The 24857-nt window shown below is 39.3% G+C and overlaps 1 protein-coding gene across 15 annotated transcripts in view; it reads left to right on the top strand.

Moving 5' to 3' along the window:
* FREM1 (FRAS1 related extracellular matrix 1) overlaps positions 1 to 24857 on the top strand; it is a 175383-nt gene that overhangs the window by 81936 nt on the left and 68590 nt on the right. For 13 of the 15 annotated variants that reach the window (XM_031654249.1, XM_031654248.1, XM_031654247.1 and 10 more), the window contains 9 exons: positions 2477 to 2673; positions 3348 to 3438; positions 4125 to 4292; positions 8303 to 8511; positions 10867 to 10960; positions 14712 to 14964; positions 19665 to 19859; positions 20935 to 21120; positions 22630 to 22826. In XM_031654249.1, the coding sequence (XP_031510109.1) occupies positions 2477 to 2673; positions 3348 to 3438; positions 4125 to 4292; positions 8303 to 8511; positions 10867 to 10960; positions 14712 to 14964; positions 19665 to 19859; positions 20935 to 21120; positions 22630 to 22826 (1590 nt within the window). Of the gene's footprint in view, positions 1 to 2476; positions 2674 to 3347; positions 3439 to 4124; positions 4293 to 8302; positions 8512 to 10866; positions 10961 to 14711; positions 14965 to 19651; positions 19860 to 20934; positions 21121 to 22629; positions 22827 to 24857 lie in introns of those variants that run through there. The other 2 variants (XM_031654250.1, XM_031654257.1) reach the window with 2 other exon arrangements.

Below are 24857 nucleotides of genomic sequence, written 5' to 3'. Positions count from 1 at the left end.
TATTTTACTATAAGAAGTCAAGAAAAGCCATGCAACATGCTCAGCTCTTGCTTGGTTATTTCTTCCACCACATATCCTACCTCATCCCTGCTCAGTTCTGCCTTACATAAAGTGTTAGAACACAGGCACCATTCAGCCAAGTTCTTTGCCACTTTATAACAAGATCTTTCCTCCAGTTTCCAATAAGACATTCCTCATTTCCATCTAAGACCTTATCAGAAGGGTCTTTACTGTTTGTATGTCTACCAATGTTGTGATTATGACCACTTAGGTAATCTCTAAGAAGATTGAGGCTCTGTCTATAGCCCACCTCTTCTGAGTCCTCACCAAATTGCCCTTTATGATCTATTCACAGCAATATAGGCTTTTTCTAACACACTTCTCCAAATTCTTCCAGTCTGTACACATTACCCAGTTCTAAAGCCACTTTCACATTTTCAGGTATTTCAGTACCTATCTCTGTCTTAGTCCATTTGTGCTGCTATGGCAAAATACTTGAGACTGGGTAATGTATAAATAATAGAAATTTATTTCTCACAGTTCTGGCAGCCGGGAAGTCCAAGACCGGGTTGCCAGCATGTTTTGTGTCTGATGAGGGCTGCTCTCTGCTTTCAAGATGGTGCCTTGTTGCTGTATCCTCCAGAGGGAACAAATGCTGTGTCCTCACACAGCAAAAGGGATAGAAGATGAATTCACTCCCTCAAGCCCTTTTATAAGGCACGAGTTGATTCATGAGGGTGATTAGATGCTCATGAATTCAACCTCGTGGTCCAGTCACTACTAATGGCCCTGCCTCTTACTAATTTTGTGTTGGGAATTAAGTTTCAACATAAATTCCAGAGAAAACACAAACATTCAAACCATACCAAGGGGTAAGTAAAATTCATGAATAATTCCAACTGAAAAACTGGAGAAAGATCTAAGAAGAGCCTTTAAGGGTGAGAAGGACTCAGATTGCTGGATAAAACAGGAGAAAAGCATTCTCCATTGAAGAAGCAACATGATCCATGGAAGTATGGTCGAGGACCAGTACATGGTCAGTCCATTGTGTGCAATTAGAGTGTTGGGTTGATTTTAAAAGGTAGTAAAAGATGTTGAAAGGTTGCTGGATGGTGGCTCACACCTGTAATCCCAGTACTTTGGGAGGCCAAGGAGGGCAGATCACTTGAAGTCAGGAGTTCAAGACCATACTGGCTGACATGGTGAAACCCCATCTCTACTAAATATACAAAAATTTGCCGGGTGTGATGGTGGGCGCCTATAGTCCCAGCTACTCAGGAGGCTGAGGCGGGAGAATGGTGTGAAGCAGGGAGGCAGAGCTTACAGTGAGCTAAGATCACGCCACTGCACTCCAGCCTGGGTGACAGTGCGAGACTCCTCAAAAAAAAAAAAAAAAAAAGAGATAAGGTTGAGAGAGTGTATATGGAAAGTCTTGGATGCCATGCTAAGGAGTTTGGATATTCTATAAATAATTCCACACTTTTTGAGCAGTTGTTTTAAGATTTTTTAAGGGGTGAATTAACTTATTTGATTTGTACTTTTTTGAAGATAACACTAGAGGTATGAAAAGTCTAGATTAGCTCTTGGATTTAGGGCTAACAGACAGCTATTGCAATAATGTAAGGATGAAATTATGAAAGGTAGGCCAGTAGCAATGGGAATGACACTTGGGCGTGGGATGTAGAGTATGGTCACTGCATAGGAAATTTTATAAATAGAAACTCTGGGACTGGGTGATGTGTTATATGTGGGTGGAGAAGGAGGAACCAAAATTCATGTCAACGTTTCTAAGATTGATGACTGAATGTAGGGAAGTATCAAAGAAAGCACCGGTTGTTGGTAGAAGAGAGATGTAAAAATAAAACCAAGAACATATTTTGTGTTTTATACGCCCATTCTGTAGCACTCATGACTGGATTCACTATAATTGTGAAATATATATATGTGTGTATATATTTTTATATATATTTTTTTGAGATGGAGTCTCATTCTTGTCATCCAGGCTGGAGTATAATGGCGTAATCTCGGCCCACTGCAACCTCCTCCTCTGGGATTCAAGCAGTTCTCCTGCCTCAGCCTCCCGAGTAGCTGGGATTACAGGCATCCACCACCACACCCAACTAATTTTTGTATTTTTAGTAGAGACAGGGTTTCACCATGTTGGCCAGGCTGGTCTTGAACTCCTGGCTTCAGGTGATCCACCCACCTTGGCCTCCCAAAGTGCTGGGATTACAGGGGTGAGTCACCGCATCTGACCTGTAATAATTATCTTCTTAAAATATAATATTAAATGAGTAAAAGATTTCCATTTTTTGGCCCACACTCTTAATAGCTCCTGAATCATTTGACAGAAGTGTATTATAAATGACGTTTTTGAAATTATCTTAACTGTGACTAGGTGATTGTGTGGCATTTTCTTTGCCTTTTTTTTTTTTTTTGGTATTTCAAATTAATGGTACAGACATTTTTATTCCAGGTGGCAACAATCCATATCACTCCAGTGGATGACCAGCTTCCAAAAGAGGCTCCTGGAGTTTCTCGGCATTTGGTTGTCAAGGAAACTGAGGTGGCCTATATAACTAAGAAACAGCTACATTTTATAGATACCGAATCGTATGACAGGGAGCTGGTCTACACAATAACTACTCCTCCATTTTTCTCCTTCAGCCACAGGTATCTGAAAAGTCAGCATTTGGGCTAGTTCTAGGATTGCAAAGTTGAAAGTTTCAGTATATAGAAATATATATGTAGTACTGTGGTTCACTTGCGCCATTGGTCAGGGATGAAATTATACTCAATTAAGTGTTTACTTTTATCTCAAACTTACCTCGTATCTCCCTTTGAAAGCTGTATTAGTGGGTAAGTGATCTGCAGCTTGTCGTGTCTTCAGCATTGGTAGGCTTATAACAGTCTTTAATCCCTTTTTGAAAGACAATGCTTATTTTTCTTTTTAGTACAATTTATTGAGATCTTCCTAACATTAGTTTTGCATATTACTGCCATGAAATCATTGCATTCTATGATCTCAATCCAGAAAAATGGCATGAATATATGTTAGATTAGTATCGTATGCATGAGAGCAGGAAAGCATTTTTAACATGAGTGTAACAATTCCCTTACATGATGCCAAGCAAAAGATTCTGTACATACATTTTGCAGTCATGATAAGGATGACATTGATGACACTGGACTTAATGCTAGAATCTCCAAACGTAAAGAGAAAATATAAAGATAGAGCACCTGATTTCTTCCCACAATGAGGTCTTTCAGTTTTTGATTCTGGGCTATTTGATTTCATTTTTCTTACCTAAAAATGAGCTGATGTGTTCCTCTGTATTTCTCTTTAGACACTTGGATGCTGGGAAATTATTCCTGGTGGACAGCATACCAAAAGTAGTTAAGAATCCTATGGCCCTGGAGCTGAGGTCATTCACTCAGGTATGAGGATATGTTGAAATGCTGACAAACATGATGCAAGTGTGCACTTAGAAGGTATGGCATGCCTAGTGTTGTGCCTGAGAATGTTGGCCTTTGATATCCACAAAGGCTTAATGTCTTTATACTTGCTGCTTGTATGTTTCCATTAAGCGTGTGGCATCTATTTCAAAGTACTTGATCAAGTTAAATGTGGTTTCACAATCTCTTCAGTAATTTTACAAAACAGACTTTTGTATTGTTTTGCCATCAGCAGTACTGTAATTTGGGTATCTGGTGTATACGTATTTATTTCACAAAATTCAATTTATTCAATATCTTACTGTGTTAGTTTCCAAGGGCTAACAACAATATACCATGAACTGGATGGTTTAAAATAAACCCCCAGGACATAAAGGACTATGAGCTTTATTTTCTCATAGTCCTGGAGGCTGGAAGTCTTAAATCAAGGTGTTGGCAGGGCCATGCTCCTTCTGAAACCCTGTAGGAGAATTCTTCCTTGTTTCTATTAGTTTGGTGCAAAAGTTATTGTAGTTTTTGCCACTGAAGTCAAAAAAGAGCTTTTGGTAATCTTCAAAGTGATGATGGTGGCATTTACAATGTTCAACATCAATTAACATGATGGTCCTCTAAAAGCTTTTGATCCTTGCAAATCAACACCCACATATCCATCTCAACTTACTTTGCAGCATGCTGTGAACTATATGAAAGTGGCCTACATGCCCCCCATGCAAGACATTGGTCCCCATTGCAGAGATGTCCAGTTCACATTTTCCGTCAGTAACCAACATGGCGGCACTTTGCATGGGATCTGCTTTAACATTACAGTCCTCCCAGTGGACAATCAAGTTCCTGAGGTATGTACAATGTTCTACATAGAGGATGAAAAGGAGGAAAAGAAAGGAGAGACTTGAAGACCTACTGGAAATGGTAACTTTCCTTTAGGCTAGTTTTTTAAACTTAACGAAAGAAATTTCCATCTATGGTGTAGTAAAAAAAGAAAAAAAAAAAGCAGGGGGAAGGGGACCTTTTACCTCCCATGGGACTTCTATGTAAAAGGTGAGATTTTTCAGTTACTAAATTTAACATTATTTTCAAAGCTTTATCAAATTCTTTTTTACTTCCTCTTCTTTCTGCTGAGTTACACATGTTGATCAAGGGAAGGGGATTAAATTATGGGTCTCTTAGCAACTGGAAGGGCTTATTTACCCTCACTGAAGCCCAACTATGCTGCTCTGTAATCTAAAGAAGCTCTTTAATTTTCCAAAATGAATTAAGATGGACCCTTGTACTTTGTCCCACTGCCCAGTGTTTGTGTAAGCCTTAAAAGGACTTGGGTCTTTCATTAGAACCAAACTACAAAGGCTTTGCTACCTTGTGCAGTTTATCTGTGAAGCTGGGATTTGTATTGAGAATTTGTCCCATACCTACCTGGTTTCCCTGCCCACCTTCAGAATGCTAGACTTAATTAGGATGGTCATTATTATTCTTATTATTTCCCTTAAAAGCAGGAAGACAAAATAACATTACCCATTCATTATGATCCAGAAGGGACCAGAACCTACGCATGCGTCATCCTTAAGGAAAGAGGTCACCCCACCAAGTGCCTACTTGGACTATAGCCTGCACTGGTGTTCTCTTTCCTGACACCTCATCATCTGTATACCTGCCCAAGGTTGTGGGGCAGAGGTCTTACCCTGAGGGCCTAAAAGGGCTGTCCAACCTGCAGAAGTTTTGATGAGTGTATTAGTCTGTTCTCATGCTGCTAATAAAGACATACCCGAGACTGGATAATTTACAAAGGAAAACGGTTTAACAAATTCACAGTTTCACATGACTAGGGAGGCCTCACAACCATGGCAGAAAGGGGATGAGGAGCAAAGTCACCTCTTACATGGTGGCAGGCAAGAGAACTTGTGCAGGGAACTCTCATTTATAAAACCATCAGATCTTGTGAGATGTATTCACTACCATGAGAACAGTATGAGGGAAACTGACCCCATGATTCAGTTATCTTCACCTGGCCCTGCCCTTGACACATGGGGATTATTACAATTCAAGGTGAGATTTGGGTGGGGACATGGCCAAACCACATCAATAGGTCAAAACGATATATGAGAATAATGAATTGCCAACATTTAAAGATCAGAAGATTGTCTATCAAGGCTGATTCCTAGCTTCCCTTGAAACTCTGGCAGCTCTAACAAAATTGAACCCGCATACCCCACAGCAGCCATTGCATAGGGCGTGCTCTCCAGCCCATCTAAGTCCCCACCCAACTCACCACACTTATTTCTATCACTGGCCTGACCTCCCACACCTGTGGACTTGCTACCTTTGGTAGAAAACGTGCCAGAGGGCTCACACGGAGGATTTTAAACTAATTCCATTCTTTGACAGCTTTCCTATCAGGAACCAGATCGTATTCCTGGTGGTGAAATAGTTTAGAACACCTATGGAGTTAACTTGATAAGATTTTATTCAGACCATTCTTTTCTATGTATGAGATACAGGCCATGAAATGGCCTAGCATTAAAGAAGCCAAAGCTTTCTCTAAAACAATCATGGAGAAATGCTCTTTTATGCAAAGTAATTCAAGCCTCTTGCTGGAGAAGGATGATCTGAGGAGGAAATTAAAAAGTGTAAAGGAAAAAGTTCATTGAATAGTTTTGAGGAGTTGGGGAAAGAATGGCAGGGTAGCTTCCCTTTTTAAAATTTTTACCTTTTACAGTATATGGGGCAAATGAAATAGTCCCTCAAAAAACTGAGGATATTACAAATAAAATTAAATTAGCAGCTTCAGTGAGACCCACCACAGGAGTTGTTCCCTGATGTAGAATTCCTGCAGAGAGCTGCCTGAGTGATAACTACTGGAGGATGTTGACACCATGCTAACCTGAGTCCCAGAAACCTGAGCACTGGATTTGGACAAGAACTAAAAAGCTAATGACTGATGAGTGGGGGGAATTAGCCTTATGCTTTTATTTTTTTGAAAGTTGCCCTAAAATATATATTTTAAAAAATCATCCAATATAGCAAAGTTATATTCTTTGAAACATTGGAAATTGAAGATTCCATATTGGGATACTAATTCAATACAGCTCAGAAAAATGAGGTTGGCAAGCTTGGACCTTTGTTCAAAGACAACGCTCCTCTCTGAGTAAGATCTCCCTCCCTTTCTTTCTCCTACAAACAGTGAAAATATAGGTTCAGCAAAGTGAAAGTGAGACACTTGGGAGGGGTCAGGTGGGGGTAGTTGTAGGGAAAGAAGTCTATGTTTTTGCATCGGTAGTTGATTAAAGAATAGAAGGCAGCAGTCTCAGAATTGTAGGTCTCATAATTTCCATGATGCAAGGGGCTGCCCTTGTGGCTCCATGAATGCCCCACGTGGCTGTGGCCTGGAGTTGGTAGCAGCACTGTGCCCTGGTGTGCAGAAGGACAGAGCGGGCTCTTGAGCAGAGGCTGCAGCTTCACTTGCTTCCTTCCCTTTCCTCTGCCAATTTGTTGTCATCCTCCTTTACCAGCTCTTTCTTCAGGAAACATCCTTCCTGCTGGGACCAGCAGCTGCTCTGAGAAGAATAGGTGCTTACTAGGAGAACTGCTGCATCCTCCCATGGGCAGGGCACGTCACCCTAGACCACCTGGGAGGAGTCCTCAGAGCCCGTGATTTGGTACCCCACTGTATCTGCTTGCTTTCACGTCTGCATAGTAATACAAGAGTGGGGGTAGAAATAGGTTAAACAAAGTTAGCAGGTTTTCCTCCTGCAGGATCTCAGAGCCTTGTATATGCTTATGTCTCTTATAAACCTCCATGGTGAGGATACTGTATGTAACTTTTTTTTTTTTTGAGACGGAGTCTCGCTCTGTCGCCCAGGCTGGAGTGCAGTGGCCGGATCTCAGCTCACTGCAAGCTCCGCCTCCCGGGTTCACGCCATTCTCCTGCCTCAGCCTCCCAAGTAGCTGGGACTACAGGCGCCCGCCACCTCGCCCGGCTAGTTTTTTGTACTTTTTTTTTAGTAGAGATGGGGTTTCACCGTGTTAGCCAGGATGGTCTCGATCTCCTGACCTCGTGATCCGCCCGTCTCGGCCTCCCAAAGTGCTGGGATTACAGGCTTGAGCCACCGCGCCCGGCCGTAACTTTTTTCTAGACTTATTTGACCATAGAGCACTTAATGTCCCCTCCCAATGGGGTGATAAAATATCCCAAGCCATTTAACTTGCTTTTTACTTACAGATGAATTATTAGTCGAGCTGTGAGTTTTTCTGTTATAGCAAATTATCTTTGTGGCTTTAATATTTAAATCTAATGTTTGAATAAATCTGTTTCCTCTGGAATCTTCAGTTTTGTCACACTACTTCCATTTCTAAAATATTCACTGTGACTGAAGCTTTAAAGCTCCAATCCATTTCCCAAGCCTTTAAGAATTTTTGGGATGAAAAATAGATGCAACCTTTCCTCCAGGGGAATTTGACAAAGATTTTGTGTATTTTTTAGACTAAGCTGTATGTGTATTGAACAGTGTTGGGAATGGACGTGAGGATGAAAATTATTTCCTCAGTTTAGCAGCACAGGTAGTAATGATTGTTGATTCTACTCTACAAGCTATACAGTAAATGAAAAGTAGATACTTTCTGTCTTAGAGATCTGCCTTGCTACCTTGTAACACATTAATGCTTAGAATCAGAAATAGTAAAAAAATATTTTTCAGTCAAAATGTCTAGCTATGAACTTATCCTCTTACCACATTCTTGAAAACTTAGTTGGCGTGTGAAGATAGTACTGGAAGCTTTACAGGGATGTAATGAACTCTGTCTTCAGGGGTCTTGGAAAAAGGCTTTGAATATTTCTTTCCTTTCTTCACTCTAGGTATTCACCAACCCTCTGAAAGTGACTGAGGGAGGTCAATGCGTCATCAGCACAGAGCACATTCTGATTTCTGATGCAGATACCGAGCTGGACAATATTGACCTCTCCCTGCGGGGACTGCCTCTGCATGGAAGGGTGGAGCTGAATGGATTTCCTCTAAATTCAGGGAGCACTTTTTCTTGGGGTGATCTCCGTACCTTAAAAGTTAGGTTAGAACATTTCATGGCTTTTTTATTTACATGCTTTAGTTTCTTATCTAGATCAGTTGTGAGGCAGAGTAAGAGAAAGAAGTTTGTCCAATTTCTTCAAGGATACCAACATGCCACTTAACACACTCAGTGGGTCAGTTGAAAATTACAAATGATCAGTTTTTTCCTTTCCCTCCAGACATTTTATTTCCGTCTGGCTTGCTATACCAGTGGAAATAACTTTATGGATATTTGAACAATAAAATTTTAATTGCCATGAATATTAAATTGGCGGTAACTGCACATATCACAAAATGTAATAGTCAAACTAGATAAAGAGAGACTGAAATAATCTGTGAGGCTAATGTACATAATTGAACTTGTCTCCCGGAGAAACAAATTTCATAACCCGGAAACTCTGGGATAGAATTCTGTTGATCAATGTCCTTAAGGTAACCTTATTCCATTCTACTAGGGCAGGGATCTGCAGGCAAACAAGCAGGGTGAGCTGAGTAGGTAGGGCGTAAACGAATACTTGAGTCTCCAACAGGGATGGCACAATCCCTGGCCTCATGGTCCTAGAGAAGCTGCCCTCACCTTAAGGTCTTTCGTTTCCTCTACCTGATACCGTTCTGTACGAAACTTTTCTACAAAATCTAGTGAAACAACTTCTCTGGAAAACAATACAAGCTATTCAAAAGCAATGGTCGGGTAGGCCCACACACTAACTTCTCACTTGTAAATTCAAGCTGTAAATGGTAGCATTAGCCCTTAGATAAAGTATGATAGAGGATATTATACATCAAATGCTTAGCTCTGCATTTGACTAGAAAGTTGACCAGAAACTAAGGTTTGTGCACAAGAAGACCAGTTTAATCCTGACAGTTCAGTTCCATCATTGATTTACAGTCCACTATATCTTGATCGTTTCACTTGCACTCCTATTCTTGTTAAAAAAATTTTTTTTTGAGATTTCAACTCTCAGCTATCTGTTAGAGAGCCCGGTTTAGGTCATTCTTGCTAGGGAGTAAATGATGGATAGGAAAAACAGTGCCAATATTTGCTAGAACTATCTGTTCAAGCTTACTGTCAGAGGCTTACAATTATGTTTTTTTTTTTTTTAATTTAATCTTCATAGTAATCAAGTCTGACAAGGTATCCATTCTCATATTTTAATTGAAGAACTAAGCACAAAGAGGTTGAGGAATTTGCCCAAGTTCATTCAGCTACTACATGGAGGGGTCAGATTTTGAAAGAATATCTGCTTGACTCCAGTCATCCTTTGAATGTGTACTCTTAGGGCCATTTGATCTTTTAGGGATTTCACCATAGTAAAATAGAATTAGCACATTATCACTCATCAACATAGTTTTGATGGAAATTGCAGGGAGCATGGCAAAATAAAGCATAGCAGGTAGTGCATAAGAGGAACATGGAGGGTGGGGAGGATGTGGGACTTCCCCATCACAGGAAGGGAATCCCCAGCCTGAGTTGCTACCCAGCCTATGGGTGAAACGAGTCCTCAGAAAATATCTTTCAGCTCTGATTTTTTCCCCATAGTTAAAGATTATATATGTTCAATCTATTATATTATTTTTAATACAACTTTTATTTCCCATTCCTAGGACTCACTGATATGTTTAAAATTTGGCTCAGTTCACTTCAGCAGCTCCTTAGAACTTTCCAAGCATCACTGCAATGGGCTGGAGAGTATGTGGAGAGCCTAGAATTAGACAATACCTTCAAGAAATGTGACTGAGAATTAATGGAATATAGGACCAAGGCTAGACAAAGGAAAGGTATTTTTTAAGTCTAAGAGAGATTTAAGAATCTATATAGATTGAGAGGAAGATAGCTAGTCACTAGAAGAGGAAAGATGACAGGAAAGAGGCAATACATAATTCATTGATCAGGGTTTTAGAGAAAAGCTGAATAGATCCAGAGCACAGGTGGAAGGATTAGCCTTAGGAGTAGAAAAGGGGAGAGAAAAATCAAATCCACAGTGTCCCACTTTTCCTCATCTACTGCTCAGTCTGAGGGTTCTCCTGGCCCTAGTCAGTGTATTCTGCAGGTGGACAGACCTATACCAAATGGTTCCTGTTGTCACAGTGGCATTTGAAGGGCTGCTTTTTAATTTGAGGACAAATTAGAAATGCATATAGCACATTTTTTCCAGAGTGGAGCAATTTTACATTCAAGAATATATGAATAGTTAAATATGTGACTTCAGGATTATGTTGGGTTTTTGTTGTTGTTGTTGCTATTTATTTACTTAGTGAACACATGGCCAAAGCCTTGGAAGAGCTCGTGTGTCATGCATCTCAATTTACTCTCACACTGTTCCTAAGAGATTAGTGACAAATATTATCCCCACAGGTATCAACATGATGGATCTGAGGTTCTTCAGGATGACATACTCTTGGAGGTCACTGATGGCACAAATTCAGCAGAATTTGTTCTACATGTTAAGGTGGGTAGAAAGTTTCCTCCTTGAGTTATTGTCTTAGTCTGTTTTGTGCTGCTATAACACAATACTACAGACTGGGTAATTTATAATGAACAGAAATTTGGCTTATGACTCTGGGGGCTGGGAAGTCTCAGATTGGGTAGCCGCTTGCAGTGAGGGCCTTCTTGCTGCATCAACCTGTGATGGAAGGGCAAAAAAAGAGCAAGAGGGAGCCAGACACTGAACTATGAGCCTTTTATGATCAGCATTAATCCATTCATGAGGGTGGAGCCCTCATAACCTATAAACCTCCCACCTCCCAACACTATTGCAAGTTTTCAATGCATGCTTTTCTGGGGTCACATTAAAATCATAACAGTCATATAGACACAGGGCATCTTGTTGGAAAACTCTCAGGTCCTGACAGAACTTGAAACCCACAGCCTCCAAAGTGAGAGAATACCTGCTTCAATCCTTGTATGTCTCAGGCCTGCCAATGGAAACCAAAGTTATAATGGTGAAGTAGCCATACTATATTATTATCTCTCTCTAATCTATTTAAAGACAGAATTACTCTGACTTCAAACATAGATATTTAATTTAAAAAGTAATTTATTCTATGTATAAATTATTTCTAATATCTTTGAACTATAAAACTCAGAAATACTTATTTAGTGGTGGGGCAGGTTAGGCTAGTAACACTGGGGTTTTCCTGTTTACAGAAAAAGCCGTTTATGTGTGTGTGTGGTGCTTCTTTGTGAGTTCCTATACCATATAGTCCTAGCATGAGTGTTTGAGATCATATTTCCCCCTCTTGACAAATGAAGAAAAATCTGCACATAAAATTTGAGTGCAGACCGGGCAAGGTGGCTCACACCTGTAATTCCAGCACTTTGGGAGGCCAAGGCAGGGTGATCACTTGAGGTCAGGAGTTCAAGACCACCCTGCCCAATATGGCAAAACCCTGTCTCTATTAAAAATACAAAAATTATCTTGGCGTGGTGGCTTGCTCCTGTAGTCCCAGCTAGTTGGGAGGCTGAGGCAGGAGAATTGCTTGAACCTGGGAGGTAGAGGTTGCAGTGAGCCGAGATCGTGCCACTGCACTCCAGCCTGGGCAACAGAGTGAGGCTCTGACTCAAAAAAAAAAAAAAAAAAATTTGAGTGCATGGCCGAGGGACTTACAGAAACCCCTTGAATTTCTTTGTTGAGTGGCATGCAAGTCCAAGAGCATAACTCAGAGGGTTTGCAGGTATTTATATTTGGTGACAAAAGAAGGTATGAAGAAAAATATACCATGTTCCCTGAAGAGCCACTAATAACTTTCATTGTACTAGATTATTTATTTCTGTTGGAATTTTTCAGATCTTTGTGATATGAAATCATTATTATATTGGTAATAATAATGTCTTTGTAAGGTATTTTAGTTTGTGACTTATAAAGAATGTTCACATACATCTATAATTTTAAGAAGCAGTGAAGGAGTTATCCCCATTTTATAGCTAAGGATATTTAGGTCCAAGAAGTTTCAATGACTTGCCCCAAATCATTGACTAGACAGTGTAGGCTTGGGCTGGCATCTCCACTCCTAGTTTCCTAGGTCAGTGTTCTTTCCTCCTCACCCTGCCACCCTTCTACATCGCTAGGTGATTATGATGATCATACTGGCCAGCAGTTCCTGTGCACCTCTCTGTGACAGGAACAAGGCAATCTCTTCCTTTCTTTTTCCCACTTAGTCCTCATAATGGCCTTTGGGGTCTGAACAAAGAGCAGTATGTTATTGCAGCTTCAAAAAGGACAGTTTTCTTTGTTGGCAGACTTACAGAGAGACAAAGAATTTCTGAGTTACTTTTTTTTGTCTGAAAAGCAAATTTGTGGGAAAAAACCCCCAACCCTATCTTCCATCCCTGACAATAGGCAGTGCATTTTGGGAAAGCAATCTGTTTATTGTTTCTTTTTAAACACAAGAGGATGGTCTTTAAAAGCCAAACAGAGGCACAGCCAATTTTTGGACAAGTGTTTGTGATTTTTTTTTAACCCAGAAGGAATATTCTTAATTCTATTGCCTTTGGACTTTATTTTCATTTGAAAGCTGAGGCTCTTTTGTGAACTGCTGCAAGATGGTCATCATTGAATTCGTTGGTGATATTCCTCAGAGTCAAGAACAATACTGGAGAAGGTCTTAAATGAATTCACTCAGGGGACTTGAACAAAGATGCTTTTCCTTAATAAGCCAATAGGAAATTAGAGAATATTGTAGGCTTTTAAAATCTTTAATTAAATAACTAGCCTGGAGCTTTCGTTACCCATTCCTCTATCCATTAAAGGAAGTATCGAAACAATTTCATGTATATTTGTTTTAGAGTTGTTAGCCTGTTTAAATAACAAGGTAATCAGGACATATATGCATAGTTGCATTCACTCATTCATTTATTCAGCGAATATTTAATAAGTGCCTCTCTTTGCCAAGCCTGAGGCTAGATGTTTAGAATACGATGATGAGCAAGACAAACAAAGTCACTGTTCTTCTAGAGGTCACAGGCCAGGGATGAAGACAGGCATTAAACAGATTATCACTGAAATAATTGAGTGATTAAAATGTAGATGGTGCTATACATAAATAGGATGCTAAAAGTCAGTAAATAATAGAAGCCCCTAAATTAGCTGAATAGTCAAGGAAGGATTTCCTGAGGAATCCCCATGTAACCTGATGGAGGAGTTAACCAAGCAAAGAGTTGGGGAAAGAATAGCCAGGGGGAAGAGAGATGGGCAGTGGGGAGAGAGATGATGCAGAGACCCTGTGATGGTGGGGAATGTGTGTTGGGGTAAAGCTGGAGTGGAGTGGCAAAGGCACCCCATAGCATGGGATAAGGCTGGAGAAATCCTAGCAGAATCAATGAGAAGCCCCTGAAGGTCTCTGCAAGGCAGTGACTTAAAATCCACATGTTAAAAAAGATCGCTTTGGCTGAGCACTGGGGAAGAAGGTGTAGGGTTGAGAGGATTTGCAGGGCAGACGTGGCAGCCTTGCAGCACACACCAAATTATGGCTGTGAACTCAGAGGGGGATTGTCCTCACTCCGTTTTAGAAGATATGCTTTTCCAGATTTCTACACGATCTTTTTAAATTTAGAGTGCCAGTGTGATGTTGCTTTTCTTTCCTTTCTACTTGGAGTTTTATTTTCGTGAAAGTGAGAGAAAAACATTTTGTCAAGTTGAAAACTGGCATTGATTGAATAGTTACGGAGTTTCATATTTAACTCAAACTGTTTGAAATGCAGCTGCTGCTTATTATAAGTTCAGAGAAACTTCCTGGGTGGCAGGAAGTTGAGGGTGGAGGAAAGCTTAGTAATCACCAAGTAATTTGAAACAAAAATAACTTTGATGCAGTAAATGAAAATGCCTCAGACCACAAAGACCAGAATTCTTCTGGAATATGTGTGAATTTAATGAAAGAGCATAGGGGCTTTGGCGAAAAATGCCTTATATTACATTTGTATTTTGTCTGTCTAGAAACAAATGAGAGTTTTGAGTCCTGAACCTTAACCATATTCTCCCATTCCTACCTAAACTGTCTCTCACATGGGCATTCCTTGCAAGATGGTTTACATGGGAAAAGTTAAAAGATGCAGATTGCTTGGCCAAATTCCACGGCTGCTGTTTCATGTGTCTGTAAGATCGAAAATGCCTGTCATTCTGACTATGAGCAATGGATTACCTGTCAAAGAATTTGTCGTTTCTTTCTTTTTCTGAAAACATGCTTTCTTTCCATTGCCTATAGGTATTCCCTGTCAATGATGAGCCACCAGTCCTAAAGGCTGACCTCATGCCTGTCATGAATTGCTCAGAGGGAGGAGAGGTGGTCATCACCTCTGAATACATTTTTGCTACTGATGTGGACAGCGATAACTTGAAGTTGATGTTTGTGATTGCTCGAGAACCTCAGCATGGGGTGGTGAGGAGAGCTGGAGTCACAGTGGATCAGTTCTCTCAGGGAGATGTTATCTCAGAGGCCGTGACATACAAACACACAGGTAAGCAGCAGCATGGTGACCAGTGAGGGAATGCAAGCAACATGAAGAGTCTCCACTCTTCAGTGTGGGCTCCCATAATCAAACAGTCATAATGCCTGCTTCCATTAAAAACAAGAAGCAGCTTCAGCCTGGCCTCTGTTTTTCCAGCATGATCACCATATATGGAAGTATTTCTGATTGTGTTATTGTAATGAATTTCATTATAATGAATTTCAAACAGTGGAGAAAGGGCACATGTTACTTGCTGCTTTGTTCCTGACACTACCACACAGACCTTCCATTCACCCTGTGATTCTCCTTAGCCTTTTTGGTCAGTTTGACCATCATAGTTTGTGGATCTATAAATCATGACAGAAATGCCTGAATTAAGCTCCTAAAGTATTTATATTATTAATTTTCAAAGCTTACTTATCACCAACTAGCTCCTAAGAAGTAACTGGTCTGCTTTTTGAGTTCCTGAAAAGCAACGATAATGTCTTACCCTGTATGTAACTTGCCCACAGCAAATGACAGCATGAACACAGGTTAGATGTACAGAAAATGTTCGTTTATTAGCCCTGCACTTACATTTTCAGCATGGCTTTATTTTGTCACCCAGGTGGCATTTGTTCCACTAAAAAATATTAATTCAACATCTGTTATCTTCAGGTTATAGCACTGAGCACTGTGGGGTACACAGGAATATGACCTAGACTCTGCTATGAGAGACTTTGAACTTAAATGGACAGACCAAACCCATTTGCTTGCAAAGATAACAGTGTGACTGACACTGACACACCGCACATCATCACATCATCTCCCCTTGCACATCTTCTGAGGTCTAAGTTGGGGACACTTCCTTGGTAACAATGCTGCATATTTCATCTGCTGGCTTTTGCTGTTCTCTAGTGCAATTTCCTGTCTACTCATCCATATGCCTCTTTAAACTGCAAGTTCCAATGCAGGAAGTGTGATCAAGTATGTAAGGCCAGGTGAGTGGTATAGGAAACAAGAACTTTCAGAATTCAAATCATTTTCTTTTTTGAAGAAATTCAAGCAGTGAAGCATGAAAGAAATTCAAGGAAGAGGAATGGAGATAGCGAAGGATTAATTCAGAGATGGGAGAAAACATTTTGAAATAATATTTGTCCTATATACTTTGGAAAACAATGATTTATTGGAACACCAGATGTCTTGTGACCAGTTAGTTAATAAGGGACATTTTAATCACTTCACCAGACATCTTTTTTCTTTAAATGGTATCTCTCTATCCTCTTATCTGTGTTTAGTCTTAGGAAAGATTTCATGGGTGATTTCCTTGTCCTGAGGAGCATAATTCATATGTTTGATGTCCCTCAGAAGTTCACAACGAGGTACTTGTTTTTTATTTCCGCAATGGGTCTGAGATAGACTGGCAGAAAAGGGATCCAAAGACCAATGACTGTTATTTATTGCTTAATTATTTAACATCTCTGGCAGGCTCGTGCAGCACAGGTAAATTAGGGGTAAGAAGAATCTGTCTTCTTTTCCAGTGCCTCTAAGTGCTAAACAACAGGTATACAGATTTCTAAATCTCCTCTAGTGTAACAGCCATAAACAGGACTGTTAACTAATTAAAAAATAAAAAATAAAACCCAGTAGGACTTTGGGGCAAATTATTTCAAATAGGTGGCTTTTGGCTATGTTACTAAGTTAGAAGGAATACTCGATTCAAAGGGGATTTTGGTATTTGAATGTTAACATTTTCTTGTAATGATTATTCACTTACTCAATTGGTAGTTCCTCAGTCCTGTGCTGGGATCAGGATAAAGAGCCACAGTCTTGCAGGATCTGAGGTTTCAGTGAGTTTTCTGGCCCTTCTCGTGCTTCTACATGTTGATTTAGAGGTCACTTAAGAATATTTTATTAGCATTACTTTATTTGCTTTCTGTAAGTATAAAAATAATACATGCTCATTGCAGAAAACTTGGAAAGAATGGAAAAGTACAATAAAGTTTTGAAAAATCACCTTATTTTATATCTAAAAGAGTTACTGTTTATATTTCAGTATTATAGTATTTTATTCTCTTTATTCTGACCATAATTTTAACATAGTTGCAATCATGTTGTACATGCAGTTTTGCAGATTACTTTTATCATTTAGATTATCACCTAAAAATGTTTATTAAAATACATATTGTTAGAAAGTTATAAATATGTTTCAGTAAGAGAATAACATCTTACTATATAAAAATCTATTATTAATTTGCTATTCTCCCAATTAACATTATCTGGTCCCAGCTACTTGGAGGCTGAGGCAGGAGGATCACTTGAGCCCAGGAGATGGAAGCTAGAGTAAGCCATGATCATGCCATTGCACTCCAGCCTGGGCAACAGAGTGAGACCCTATCTTCTCTCAAATGTTTTTTTTGATAACACTATGATTAACATTTGTAAGTACAAATCATGTCCTTAGGCTATATTCCATTTCAAGGTAAAGAATTTCACTACCTATGTTGCAGTACATAGAAGTTCACTACCTATTTAGTGGCTTAATATTTGGCCTGCTTTCCCAGCTATTTCTGTAAATATATCCTATGCTTCCATTACAGAGAAATTATGGTTACTCAATTTGCTATTTACCTTCTCTTTTTTTAAAGCTGTCTTCTCTTTCTAGAGTGACTTTTAATTTCTCTCCCCCGTTGCTTCTCCCTGCAGATCTTCTGTCCCATCCCCCAGTGTTCTCCCTTATCTGCTTGGCAAACTCTTACTCATCCTTTAATGCTCAGCACAAAGCCAGCAAAAGCATCTGGAAACTTTGCTGACTTTCCTTGGCACGTATGCCCAGCCCCTACGCCATTGTCAGCTAAAACTCTCATCTTCTTTCACCCTCAGCACCTTGTACATGATCAGGCTGGAATACATAAAATTGCCATTTAACAGGTAAAAAATGATTTAATAGTAGCAATTTCATGTTGTTCTACATAATACATACATACATCTGTGCTATTCTGACCACACTGCATTTCCTTCTCTACCATTAGACTGTATCAGTGCCTGATGTATAGTGGATCTTTTGACATTTGACATTCTTTTGAAATGTCTTTTGACAGTTCCAAAACGTGTGCCCTTTTCTCTGCTGGTGTGCCGGAAACACTAATTATCACATAGTAGGTATTGAATAAATATTTACTGAGTGAATTACTAATGAACACATTTTTAAGACAATTTGCATTTTAGATATATGAATAGGTGAGAGGTCTCTTATTTTTGACTCTTTCTCACATTGACAGCTGATTGTTTCTTTTTAATTCTCTCAACTTCAATTCTGTTTTTCCTTTTAAGCCCAGTTTTCTCATCCTTTGAGCACTTGGTTGCTCAATAATATCATCTCTAGATTTTCCTTGTCATTTTTAAACAGGGGAAATAATGGCAACCACAGAACTCTGCAGATTTGACCAGTGTCTGGTGAAAAGAGAGGATGTCCCTGATCTTTTGTACCTTAGGTTCATCAAAATTCCAAACATTAATTCCTCCCTGTATTAGTCCATTTTCAGGCTGCTAATAAAGACATACCTGAGACTGGACAATTTACAAAAGAAAGGGGTTTAATGAACTTACAGTTCCATGTGGCTGGGAAGGCCTCACTATCATGGAAGAAGGCAAGGAGGAGCAAGTCACATCTTACATGGATGGCAGCAGGCAAAGAGCTTATGCAGGGAAACTCCCATTTTTAAAACCATCAGATCTCATGAGACTCATTCACTATCATGAGAAAAGTGCAGGAAAGATCTGCCCGCATAATTCAATCACCTCCTACTGGATTCCTCCCACGAAATGTGGGAATTGTGGGAGTTACAATTCAAGATGAGATTTGAGTGGGGGCACAACCAAACCACATCAGTCCCTTCTTGAGATTTTCATGGTGATGCATGAGAATTACCAACAGCACATGTGCAAAACTTTTCTGTGTCCTGGATAGCAAGCACTCTTACTCCATGCCCTTAGTGGGTAACCCAAGAGCAGATTGCCCTGTTGCTGATAAACTATGTAATACTGACATTTTCTTCCTTCTTCCTCTCACTGTCTAAACTGGGGACACTTTGAATCCCACAGATGTAAGACCTAAAGAGTGAAAAGAAGAAAACGAAAATAAATGTCTCTTCTTTTCCACAGACTGTTGCTATTTTTAAAAACATCCTGACTAATATATAAGAAGAAGAATATTGAAAGAAATGGCAAAAATGTGGCCTACTTTTGTGTTTCACCTATCCAACATCCTCTTTTCTCATAAGTGCTCTGTGGTTGATGGTTGTTCATTTAAGGTGGTTAATGCAAATGGAAAGACAATTACCAAAGAGACAAGGATGCCTTCTCCCTCTCCCTGAGGTTGGCCATAACATGAAATGATTATAAGGGAAGAATGAAACCTTCACTAGTGAATCTTCGTGCCCTTGTTCATTCATGAACTGTCAGACCCTTGTTAGCCCAGTTTTGTCCCTCCTTATCATGATAGATGGCTGGTAGGGAGTTCACCAGAGGCAACAGATGGGCAAGAATTTTTGCATTATTTTCATGATATATTTAATTTCATAGTGATAAAGTTGGGCTTTACATTTATTTTATCCACATAATATTTATTCCTTGCCATTTCAATGCTTGTAGAAGAGGTGTGAGTAGATTTCGTCTTGGTATTCTGTATTTTTAAAAAGTAAGGTTTCAGCTATAGTTGTGTCTTCCAGGTGGCGAGATTGGCATGATGCCTTGTTCTGACACCATTACATTGGTGGTTTCAGATGGAGACGCTGGCCCTTTTGTGAATGGCTGTTGCTACAATGGACCCAATCCATCCGTTCCTCTTCATACGTCCTTTCCAGTATATGATCTCAACATCTCGGTATACCCAGTAGACAACCAGCCACCTTCCATTGCAATAGGTGATAATGTGTTTTTCTGTTCCAGTACTATTGTCTGACCTAGTGTCATACATGTGGTTCAGTGAAATAATATATTTCACTTATAGTCGAAAAAGAAAACCGCCATACGGAATTGTCCTTCAATAATTGCCTCAATACAAATTTGTGGAAAACCCAAATCTGTTAAGATTATAGGGCAAAAGAATTTACATGTTTAAAAATTTAAATATTTCTGTTTGGAGAGATATGTGTATTGGGGTGTGTGTGTGTGTGTGTGTGTGTTGGGACAAGGACAACATTGCAATCCTCAAATATTCTGATTTTATTTCACATGGGAAAATATAATTTGCCTGCTGAAGAGAGAGTAATTTATTTTATCCATAACAATTTCTATTAGAACAGGATGAATATACCAGAGAGACCATTTATATACATTTAACCTTATTTGCTTTTTAGAAAGTCATCTCTTCATAGGCATTATGTATATGTTCTGTCTCTCAGAAAAAAATATAAGCATATGTATGAATGTTATTGTAATTTGCAGACTATCTCCCAAGCAGTGTTCTGGAAAGAAAGCTTTATCCCAGCAGAATAATTAAGCATCAAGGCATGAAAAACATCTTCGTTATGAGCAATTCATAATAGCTCTCAGGCAATTAACGCTCTGACAAACAGAGGTACCAATTGATCTTGAAGAGTACATAAACTACGTTTAGTGGCTGAACATTAAAACAGTTTGGCAATTCGTACTTTCATTTGTCACTTCCATAGAGACACAAGGGAAATCAGAGTTCCCTGAGAATGACTAAAGGGCTATGCTGGAGCAGTTAGTATTTCTGCTGTCTTTCCATTATTGTCTGGCTTGCCTGTTCAAGAAAAAAATATAATTCTATAAGTCAAAGTAAATTCACTCATCACCACTCAAGATTTTCACTTTAAAGAGAATTATGCCAATGAAAACGAACATCTCCCATGGAAATGTTTTTGCACATGGGAGGCTTCTCTGAATTAGAATTTCTGTCACTGCATTTTGTACTACCTAGTCTGTTTAAAAGTTTTCATGCTAAGTTGTAATTGTGTTTTTATTTGTATTCAGGTCCCTTGTTTGTTGTAGATGAGGGCTGCTCAACAGCCCTTACCGTTAACCATTTGTCCGCCACTGACCCTGACACTGCATCAGATGACTTGGAATTTGTTTTGGTTTCTCCTCCCCAGTTTGGCTACCTTGAAAATATACTCCCTTCTGTGGGTTTTGAAAAAAGCAATATTGGCATAAGTATAGGTAAGTAGTAGCTTCATGACCAACAATGACTCCCTTCCTTGTATTTATGGATGTGATTGGCTAGGTCATGCTTAATAACTGGGTAATGACTTTCAAAATGTTTAAAGCACCAAGCGTGGTGGCTCACGCCTGTAATCCTAGCACTTTGGGAGGCCAAGATGGGCAGATCACCTGAGATCAGGAGTTCAAGTCCAACCTGACCAACATGGTGAAACCCCATCTCTACTAAATATAAAAAATTAGCCGGGTGTGGTGGCACATGCCTGTAATCCCAGCTACTTGGGAGGCTGAGGCAGGAGAATTGCTTGAAACCAGGAGGCAGAGGTTGCAGTAAGCTGAGATTGCACCATTGCACTCCAGTCTGGACAGCAAGAGCGAAGCTCCATCTCAAAAAACAAAACAAAAAGTTTAAAGCACCATATGTATTCAATGAATTATTATTACTATTATAGCTGATACTTTTGAATCTTACTATTTTTCATTTTAATTTTTATTCTGACTTTCCCCATGCATGCAAATTTACTTCAAAATAAGTGGAATGTTACTTATGAAAAATACAAGAATGAACATTGAAGAGGGAATGGTTTAAAAGGCCCTCACAGCAACACGGGATACCATGAGAGAGTGAATCTAGTGGTAGCTCACAAGGTCTCATTCTCACAATCTTTTAGCACTTTGAACAGACATTGGTGGAAAGGATGAGGAAATATACTATGGGTGTAACAGAGAGAAAGCCTAAAATGTTGAAACAGATGACATTAATTTTAAAACTAAAATGTGTCCCAGATACTTAAATAGCTCTTGTATTTCAGGCAAAAACAAACCAACCAAAACAAAAACAGAAAGCAAAAACAAAATCTTCCAAAGACATATAAATGATTCTCCAAACCCCTTTGGAAGAATGTCCATTTTAATATGAAAGAGACTGAATTTAAGATTAATTGCATTCAATGTTACCCAATTTCTCTTGTGACTTAATGCACATCTTAGAGCATTTTTCTCTTTGGATTTAAGCCCATGTCAAAATACTAAAACAGCGGGTTAGCTAATTCCACTCAATCCAACCCCTTGCTTGATATGTACGTCTTGAAGTACGCATATGATTGATTGACTCTTGTTTTGCCTTTATGTAATGGAGGTGGTCTCTTTTTACACTCAAGTATGACAGAGAACCATTTATGCAAAAGTAGTTATTTAATCAAGCGTAGGTCTCTGACATTTATTCTAAGTATCTGAAGTAGTCTTGAAGTCTCTGTGCATTACTGGTTAAAAATTATTACTCTTCTGTTCCCCATGAAAATTTTATTCTTCTTTATGATCTATGGATATCTGCCTTTTATGTTGATGGTTGGCTGTTGCAGCAGCCCTTGATAGCAGATACTTAGGTCAACTGCTATGATCTCTTATTTGCATTACTGAGAAATTGGCTATTATTGGGTTAAGGATTAAGGACCAATAACTGGAAAAAATGTTTTTCTTATTTATCTGTTCCATCTTGGTGTGCTCTAGATTCATTTCAGTGGAAAGACATGAACGCTTTTCACATTAACTATGTGCAGTCCAGGCATCTGAGGATAGAACCAACTGCCGACCAGTTCACGGTGTACGCCACAGATGGGAAGCAACGCTCCTTGGAGATACCGTTTTCTATTATTATCAACCCCACAAATGATGAAGCTCCTGACTTTGTAGTGCAGAATATTACTGTAAGAAACATATCCAAATGTTCCATTTCTCTTTTATCATTTTGATTTTTATTTTCAATTAGTCCATTTACATTGCTCCAAGTGCGTTAACACATTGAATTGGTGAGGAGTGGGGAAGGCTATGTCATGTAATGCTATCATTTGAAAATTATTAATCTTCCTGCCTTTCCTGTTTTGTTGGCACATGGGTTTCTCTGTCTCTGGAGAGTCTTTCAGTAAGTATGAGAGAGAAAAAAAATTGACACATGATTCCCTCTATACCTACCTCAGTTGTTTTGTATCTGCCTAGGGTTGGGGTTTCTGAAGTAATAAGACCACTGGGAAGTTGTCCCTTGCTCTTCTCTGGAACTAGTCATGGTTTTACCTGCATTCCCTAGAGAGACTATTGGAGAGTGAAAAATATGAAGTCCTGTGTGTTATGGGCAAGCAGACTTTAAGCTTCACATAATTTTTTTTTAGATAACCATATTTTGCTTTCTTGTGAGAAAATGCATTTATTTTGTAGGTAGTTGGGCTTCCATCAAGTTGTGCTGCAAGAAGATTTGAGGTTTTAGTTTAAGTTATTATAACCCATTCCAAACCTGTCTACTAATAAGGTTTAGCATTTTATGTATATTGATCTAAAATTTTTGTTGTCCTAATCTCAATAATCTATTCAATCTGCAAGAAACAACCTCATGTTTTAGTCAAGCTCTATGAAGAAGGATCTTACAACATATTTTAAGTTGCTTTATTAAAGTTCTTGGAGAAAAAGGCAAGGTCCTATTTAAAATGTTTTCATAAGTATACCATTGTAAGTTGAATTATGATGCCACTTTAATCTTTAATAAGTAGGGCTAGATAAAAGAAAATCAGCATCCTTTTAGCACAAGTATCATATATGGCAAGTGATTTTTTGTTAACACGTGTTCAATAAAACGTGGTACAGGAGGGTGCCCTTCAAAGTCAGTAAGAGAGGGTGAAATGAAAGGAGCTTTAGGCCAGGCACAGTGGCTCACACCTGTAATCCCAGCACTTTGGGAGGCTGAAGCAAGAGGATCCTTTGAGCCCAGGAGTTCAAGACCAGCCTGGGCAATGTAGCAAAACCCTGTCTCTACAAATAATAAAAATAAATTTTAAAAATTAGCCAGGCTGGTGGCACATGCCTGTGGTCCTAGATACTTGGGGGCCTGAGGTGGGAGTATTGCTTAAGCCCAGGTGGGTGAGTCTGCAGTGAGCTATGATTGAGCCACTGCACTCTAGCCTGGGCAACAGAGATGACCATGAGGAAGGATGGGTAGATGGAAGGAAGGAAGGAAGGAAAAGGAAAGGGAAGGGAGGAAGGGGAAAAGGAAAAGGGAGAAAGAGAGAGAAAGAGAAAGGAAAAGAAAAAGGAAGGGAGGGAGGGAGGGAGGGAGAGAGAGAGAGAGGAAGGAAGGAATGAAGGAAGGAAAGAAAAGGAGAAGAAAGGAGTTTTCACAAATCCGAACCATACATGTTCTTCAAGGCTTAATTGCCTTCTCATTTATGAAAACATCCTGGTCTCTGCCCTTTTGTAATTTTTGTTTATGGATATCTAACAGCACTAGACATTTTCTTCCTTGAGTTATAGTTATTGGTGGACCTTTGCAGTCTTACCTGACTTGGGTTGTTGAGAAATTGGGTTGTTGAAATATTTCTGTTTCAAAATAGGAAACAGAAATACTTCTTTGTTCTCTTAATCTTCACTATGAGAAAAAAAGATTGAATCAGCTAAGTAACATACTGTCAAGTTCTAACTGACTAGATACTACATGAAATGATAAACATTCAGTTGTCTTTGTGCTTAAAGGATTATGAAACCTGAAGTGGGTGTGAGAGGGAATGGGGAGAGTAGTTCAGGAAATTTGGAAGTATGAGAATTGGAGGGAGATGAGGGACCCAGAATGAAAATATACATAGTTATGCATCCAGTAGCATCCTTTGGCATTGTTGTTGATTTCAATGGAAATACAGAAGTTTTTACTGCAATAACAAAAATAAAAACCACCAAATATGCTTAGTGTATGTAGC

This window comes from Papio anubis, chromosome 13 (genome assembly GCF_008728515.1).
Source record: "Papio anubis isolate 15944 chromosome 13, Panubis1.0, whole genome shotgun sequence".
In the NCBI taxonomy this organism is placed as follows: domain Eukaryota; kingdom Metazoa; phylum Chordata; class Mammalia; order Primates; family Cercopithecidae; genus Papio; species Papio anubis.
This window is presented reverse-complemented; position numbering and strand designations above follow the sequence as displayed.